At 42.3% G+C, this 7756-nt stretch overlaps 2 protein-coding genes across 2 annotated transcripts; one reads left to right on the top strand and one right to left on the bottom strand.

Annotated features, from left to right (window-relative positions):
- The first annotated feature begins 1646 nt into the window (after nucleotides 1-1646).
- LOC129791016 (syndetin) lies at nucleotides 1647-5360 on the top strand. Its single transcript, XM_055828901.1, has 4 exons — nucleotides 1647-1767; nucleotides 1825-3018; nucleotides 3086-4189; nucleotides 4650-5360. The coding sequence occupies exons 1-4, from the start codon at nucleotides 1723-1725 to the stop codon at nucleotides 5067-5069; spliced, it is 2763 nt and encodes a 920-aa protein (XP_055684876.1). The 5' UTR covers nucleotides 1647-1722; the 3' UTR covers nucleotides 5070-5360.
- A 1400-nt stretch (nucleotides 5361-6760) lies between these two features.
- LOC129791021 (putative inner dynein arm light chain, axonemal) lies at nucleotides 6761-7729 on the bottom strand. Its single transcript, XM_055828913.1, has 2 exons — nucleotides 6980-7729; nucleotides 6761-6910 (listed from the first exon to the last, which is right to left on the bottom strand). The coding sequence occupies exons 1-2, from the start codon at nucleotides 7727-7729 to the stop codon at nucleotides 6875-6877; spliced, it is 786 nt and encodes a 261-aa protein (XP_055684888.1). The 3' UTR covers nucleotides 6761-6874.
- Between the last annotated feature and the right edge of the window lie 27 nt (nucleotides 7730-7756).

Below are 7756 nucleotides of genomic sequence, written 5' to 3' on the forward strand. Positions count from 1 at the left end.
TTAAAGTGATCAGAAATCTGGGTTAGTTTTCTTACCTTTTTTATGAGCCTCTTGGAGGCCCCCATGGCAGTTCTTTTGCTACTAAATCCTTGTCCTTTCTATGCCAGGATTCCACCATTCAAATGGAAGGGCTTCAAATGGAAATAAGAACTCACGAGGTACCGATATAGAGTACCGACATAGCGTGATGCGTGCTGAATCCGCCTACTGATTTGGAAGCAGAAGATGACGACATCTCTTCTCTGGCACGAAATATTGCTCAATATTTCATTGAAAACAAATCGTCGAGGAGCATGTCTGAAAAGCTTCTGCGGATAATACGTGAAGCAGGTCATACTGAGCTTTCTAAGTGTAGAATTACACTTGGGCATTCCACGGGATAAAATTTTTCCGCGTCAAGTGCCACTGGGTGAATACATTCATTTTGGACTTGAAAATACTTTGCAAAAACCTAAAGAGAATTTTTTTTACTAACGTAAGAATCAGTGAAAATCGATATTGGGATATTGGGAATAAGTTCCTAAATACCCAGGATGATGATTACTATTTCCTAATGAGCCTCCATCCGTACATGTCTAAATTGGGACAAGTCCAGAAGCTTCAGACTCGAATGGACATTCAGAATATTATCTTTAAGAGGCTCTACAGTGAGGAGGATTTTTAATTAATAACCAGTAAGCTGTTCTACTACATAAAACTATCGGTTTACGAACACTTCTTATTCTTTAACTTCATTTAATTTCATTTATTCTTAAAAAATAATTTTCATCAATTCTTTAACAGTAGGGGAGGACGGGGACGGACTGTCGCTCTCTAAGAGCAGCAACATAGAGTCACAACTCTATGTTGCTGCTTTTAGAGGGTCACAGCCCATACTGGCAGCTTCCATTTATAATTGGTTCGTGGGTCGGACCGTCCAAACCTGATGATGTAGATGAGTAGGTATTTGTTCGAATTTATCGAAGAGATTAATCAGCTAAATGAGAGAGGGACAATTTTTGTAACCGAGGAGAAAATTGCAAAAGATTTCAAAATGCGACTTTTTGTATGTGATGCGCCAGCCAAGGTTTGCCTCATGGCCATTAAGGTGGTAGTTGACTTGATCCAATGCGTGTCTGTGATATTGGAGTTTGCAAATCAATGCTCAAACATATTTTTAAAGGAAAGTGTCTCACTGTGAAGATGACCGATGAATTGATGAACGAAATGAATAAAAATTTTAAGTTTCCCTTAAAAGTTTCATCCCAAAAGAGGATTTTAGTAGAAAACCGCGTTCATTCAAAGATTTGAATTATTTCAAATCGACTACGACTCATCGACATTGTTGGATTATGAGAATTGACGCAGCTTGTTTTTTTGCTTTAGGCCGCCATATTTGCTAAACGGCTTGACCGATTTTCTAAAATGAATGAACGATTTTCAAATCAGAAGTCTATATCTCAAACCTTTTTCGAGATATAAGGCAAAATGACGACCACCGGCAGACCGGCCGGATTAAAGAATTCTCACCACCATTTTCAAAATGTGGGATGTCTAAAATGTGCTCATACCAAGTTTGAGCCCGTTCTGAGGTTGTCGTTTTTTACGATGATTATAGCCACGGTTGTGGTATACCAACTAATAACCAGCCTCGAAATATTTTCAGCACAGTTGATAGAAATTATGACGTCCGACCCAAGAACCAAGAAGAAGAAGAGTTGACAAAAATCATTTGGGGGCAGGATGGATGAAATAAAGAACAAATTTTTGGATTTAATCCACAAACAGGTAAGCTGGAGCTTTTTCCTGACCCTTCAGCTCACTCACAAGATGTTTTTCTTGTAGCAAAATAAGAACATGAAGATCCCTGCAATGGGATTTTCCGACTATTTCATCCAAAATGTCCAGACGTCCTCAATCCAGACAGCCCCGTCCACGGCAAAAGCCCCACATGGAGACTCCTCAGAGGCTCGTCTGTCCGATCAGGAGATACTCGAGGCCACAGAGGGCATCTACTTCGAAGATGGTGCCCACACATCGCTGTACGAGCTGGAAAAATTCCGTGAAAGGTGTGACCTCGAAGCCATCTCGCAGCAAATCTCTGTGCTGAAGCAGCAACACAAAGTGATTTCGAAGAAAGTCCTCCAACTCATCCTGGACAATCGGACGGCGTGCAATGAGGAATTTTCACGAATTGAGGAGACAGAGAAGATGCTGTGTGAGGCGATTTGGGTGTGCCGGAAGGGACGGAGTTATTTGAATTTTGCCAAAAAGAATCTCACAACGACAAGCTTGGAGATTTTAGCGACTTACAAGAAGCGTGAGGTACTCATGGAGCTCCTGAAGACACTGAAAACAATCAAGAGGATCAAGACGACTGACACACAGCTGCAGGAACTCGTTTCCGGTGGCAACTACTCAGGCGCCATTGAGACTCTCCTTGAGTGCCGGAAGGCAGCTGAACGGTACAGCCAGTACAAGTGTGTGGAATCCCTGTCGCAGAAGCTCCAGGATACCCTTCTTATGACCGAAGTGCAATTGGACGCGGTACTTAATGAGATGACACAGCAATTTGATACGAAGAAGTATACAAAACTCCAGGAGGCCTACAAGCTACTCGGGAAGACCCTCATTGCAATGGATCAGCTGCACATCAGCTTCATCTCCACCATCCATACGGCAGCTTTTACTGTTGTCCGTGCTAATGGTGATGCAGCGGACGAGCAGAAGCCGAAGCAACTCTTTGAGGCTCTCTGTGAATCCGTGGCTGCGGACAAGTACATTTCGTGCCTCATTAATCTCTGTCGTTCCTTCTGGGGTATTCTCTCGTGCTACTACCAGGTTACGCTGTGGCATCAAAACTTCAACGTTGACCCCGAAGCTGATGAGTACATCCATGAGAAGCTGAAGAATGGCCAAGTGCGCATCTGGAATGATATCCAGGCAAAGATTTCCGTGTACCTGTCCAGCCCACGGTTGCATCAACTCAAATTTGAGCAATTCATCCAAGTTCTCTGCATCATTCAGCGACTAAAGAAGGTAATCACTTTGTCCCAATTCCTGGACCAAATGAAAGAATTTTCTCATGAATTTCCTAAACTTCCAGGTTGGTGTGGAATTCTGCGGGGATTCCTCTGGGAAACTCATGGAAAGTATGAAAAATCAGAGCATGGAATTCTTCAAGCGCTACCACTCATCCTGCCTCGAGGAGATTAGCTTATTCCTCGACAACGAAGCATGGGTGTGCGTGAATTCCTTCAGCAGTGTCTCCCAATTGCAGGAATTCAAGTCCATGAAGAAAGCCCTCCAGCGTCATTCAACGGCCCAGGATTCCGGGAAACCCCCAACACCACGTCCATCGCAGCCTCCGGTGGGAAATATGGACAACGACTCTTCTGCCCACTCTCAGGATGGCGGGAGTTCCATCTATGCCTATTGCGGGTACTTCCTACGCTTTTCGGAGAAGAGTAGCCCCTTCGATGGGGGATTCGATGAATCAATGCTCGAGGAGGACATCCTCGCGGGAATTGCCGATGAAACATCCTGCTACTTCTCCGAAGAAAGCGATGATGACAATTTTCAGGGAGCCAATGATGCAGACTCGGCGCAGGCATCGCTGATTGTTAACAATACCTCCCTCACGGTTCTCCGCTGTATTGGACGCTATTTGCAAATGTGTCGCCTCCTGCATTCCATTGCACCCCAAATTGTAGCTTGTATGATGGAATTAATTGACTTCTTCATCTACGTTGTGCACGAATTCTTCGCACGTGACCTCCCTGTGGCCAGCAACAATCTCTACACGCCGCACTTGACGCGGAATCTCCAGAGAATCTCAATGGAAATCATTCCAAAGGTTAAAAATTGGCCCCCATCGAAGATGATGATTGCCAATGAGCTGCAAGATGGGGATGAAATGTATGGGCTGGCAAAGAGAATTGTGGGCATTGAGAGTGCTTGTTGCCTTGTGGAGCAATTTGAGCAGCTACAGAACTACATGTTGCACCTCCTGCCCCCCAATGAGCGGAAACCCCTTGAGGAGTATTTTAGCAATTCGGCGTATGTGAGTGATCTCCGGAAGCCCGTCTACATGTGCACAACTGCTCGTTTAGCCGACATGCAGAGTATCCTCCTGGCCATGGCGAAGATTAAGTGGGACGTCAATGATGTCACAGTCCATCATTCAGCCTACATTGACAGTATTACAAGGGTGAGTGTTGAATGCTTTCCTAATCAGAGCAACTTGAAGTTTGTACACTTTTTGAATAAACTTTTCTTCTCGAAACGATTTCATGTGGCTGGAAGTTGTGCAGGATGACTGCCCATTGCATCAGGAAGTTTCTAATGGACCTTAGGAACTTCCTTTCCATCACCCGACTGATCCTTGATAGCATTTAGGGGTCAAGATCTGTCCATTTAGCAAGTCCCATTTACAATTTCGTGAAGGATTTTAAAACTCAGATTTTGGCCCGAAGATGACATCAAAGATCAGTCGGGTGTTGAAAAGGACGTTCCTAAGATCCCTTAGAAACTTCCTAATGCAATGGATTGGATGGCTGTACAACTTTCAGCCACTTATGGCACTTTCCGGGAAGAAAAGTGTATAAACTTCAGATTACTCCTAATCAGGGATTCTTCATCATTAATTCCCCTTTTTCCACCAACAATAGGCTATTCAGACTTTTGCAATGCGCCTGGAGGAGCTGTCGAAGCAGACCATCGTGCCAAAGGCCTTTGTGTGGGATAGCATGGCACACGTGCTGACACACACACTCGTGGAGGGTTTCTCGAATGCCAAGAAGTGCTCAACAGGTGGTCGTGCACAGATGCAGCTGGACTTTGCGCATTTCATCTCAATCCTCGAGCTTATTTCGGGGCTCAAGTACACCATCCATCAGGGGTACGTTGACGCCTATGTGAAGGCCTTCTACCTGCCCAAGGATCTCCTCGAGGAGTGGATTCGGGAGCAGAAGGAATCCACGGAGTACTCGGAGAAGCAACTCGTTGGCCTTGTTATGTGTACGTGCAACAATGACAAGAAGATGCGGCAAAAATTGCTTGGGATCATCGGTACGGGCGATGTATCCTAAAAGCATTCCTTAATTCTCTTTCTTAATCTCTCTATCTACTTTTTTTTTTCTATATTTTCTTAGAAAATAATACAATCTCAGAGTCCTTTCTCGAATACAGTGTGATCACCCTGAGATCTCACTGATCTTCTTTTTTTTTAGAAATCTCAAACATTCCTTATCTATCGGACTTAATCTCCAAATGTTTTTTTTTTTTTTAATTCACACGAAATAATGTCTTTGTTAGAAAAAAAAATTGTCTATAAAATTAAAAATATTAGTCGAAATATATATTTATTTAATGTTTCCAAAGTAGTTTGTCAGTCATTAACTCTGCACGGAAATACGGTAAAATGATTCGGGTGGTTTAATTGCACGACCTTGGTGAATTATTCACGTGATAAATGATGTTTAAGCTGACACTAATGATGGGTTTAATTGAATTCATTAAAATTCTTAATTGAGCTTGGGGAATTTTTGTGCATAAGCAACAGTCTTTGTAAGTTTTTGAGTTTTCAGCAATGAGCTGGGATTTTTGTTGAAAAAAATGGAAATGAACAGGTAAGTTGGACGTAAAGAGAGTTCCCTTGTTGTAGCTGGAAGTGAAAAAAGAAAGTAACCGAAAGAACACCAGAAAATCATTACCTGAGGAAGGAGTTATACGTCTCCGAAATGTCGCATTAATTGAAAAAGAGGAATTTCCAAAAGTCAAATTTCGTGTTTTACTCTCACAAAAACCAAAAGGTTTTAAGGGGGGTCTCTTGGGAAAAATGTTAGAATTTACACATTATTAATATTGTTATTTTTTGGGGTTTTTCTTAAACATGGTTTTCCGATGTTGGTTACATTTGAAGCCTAATTATTGAAGTGTAAGAAAATCACTTTTCGCCCTCTTAGGTGCTACGCCATCTTGTGATGTTCCGTCTCTTTCACAGAACTGTCCTAAAACACAAAGGTAGGTTTTTCTCAGGATCTACTGGATGGATTTTGATGGGGTAAAAAGCAAATGAAAGAGGAAATACCAATGCAGATTTTGATGTACCAGAATTTTGAATTTCCATTCTGGGGCTGAGAAAAGTGGGAAAACGTCAAAAATGGCTGAAGAAAAGTCACATTTTCCCACTTTTCTCAGCTCCAGAATGGAAATTAAAAATTCCGCTACATCAAAATCTGCATTGGTATTTCCTCTTCCATTTGCTTTTTACCCCATCAAAATCCAACCAGTAGATCCTGAGAAAAACCTACCTTTGTGTTTTGACAAAAATCTCAAGATGGCGTCGCATTTAAGATGGCGGAAAATGATTTTCTTACTCTTCAATAATTAGGCTACAAATGTAACCAATATTAAAAAACCAAGTTTAAGAAAAACCCCAAAAAAATAAAAATATTTAATTTCATCAGCTCTCCAAAGAGACCCCCCTTAAGGCCTTATAACGGTTTTTCAGCCAAAGCTTTAATTTGAGACTGATTTGATCTAAATCGGATAAGTAGAATCGAACTTATGGCTGATTTTCAATTTATTTTTGTACAGCCAAATGGACTGTTTAGCCGTTTGGCTTGATCGATTTTTAAGTAGATCATCGCTAAAAAAGTATTGATGCCTCCTAAAAAATACTAAAATTCCAAACTACAAACTAGCTATTATAGGAAACGATTTATAGTGGTGTGGTGTAGGTAGAATCAATTTCTTGGCTTCTCAGACATTCTTTTAAAAAAAATGAGTCTTTAATTAAATTTATTTCAATTTGAACATAATTCGATCCATAAACTTCGGAGGGAAACTTACCATATTTTATTCTTTAAGAAACTCTTGTTCTTTCCTTTCCTTATTTCTTTGGAGCAATAATCCCTTCAAGTTGTGCCTGAAAGCGAAATCACAGACAAAATAAACACAGATCCTTAAATAAAAAAAGAAATGTAACGGAAATTACCTTGAGCTGTGCGCTGGTCTTCTTCAGGAAGGCAATCTCCTCTGCGTGCTTCTTCTCTTCAGATGCTCTCAATTCGGCATTACGCCTCTCAACTTGATCCGCTCTGATCTTCATATCACTAATCGTATTCTCCAGGACCTTCTTTTCCGCCTGGAGCACAGTGACGAGGGATTGTAGACTTTCCTTCCCCTCTTGCGCTTGGAGAGCTTTCCGCATGCCAAAGGCCACAGAACTGCAGTAGAGCGTCTCGTAGGCTTCCATTGACATGGCAATCTCATCGCGAACACGAAGCAGGAGAAGTCCTCGTTCGGTGCAATTAATCGTCACTTGGCGAATCAATTCATCGAAGCACTGCATGTAGAGCTCCCGCCGTACTGGACAGATTCCCGTCTCACGTGCCTGCGTCTGCTGCAGTCGCGTATCCAGCATCTCTTGCAAATTTATCACATCCTGTCGTGTAGCCGGTGTGCTGGACACTGTTTGCATCCACATTTGACCATCTTCCTCCCAACATTTCGGTGGTAGGACTGAATTGAGAATCTCCTCTGCTTCCTTGCGACTCTCCGACACACCTGGAGCAATTATTCCCGGCGACGTCTTACTCCTTGGTGACAATTCAGCACTTGTGGGACTCCCAAGAGGCCCCGCTGTTGCTGGACGTTTCTCTGCATGTGTCACCACCAGAACGGGATTGTTGTACTTCACTAAAGTATTCCTATTCTGGAGACCTTCATCCCCTCCCTCTGCCATCACTGATTACAATTTTGTTTTAATTTA

The sequence above is a fragment of the Lutzomyia longipalpis genome, chromosome 2 (assembly GCF_024334085.1).
Source record: "Lutzomyia longipalpis isolate SR_M1_2022 chromosome 2, ASM2433408v1".
Taxonomy (NCBI): domain Eukaryota; kingdom Metazoa; phylum Arthropoda; class Insecta; order Diptera; family Psychodidae; genus Lutzomyia; species Lutzomyia longipalpis.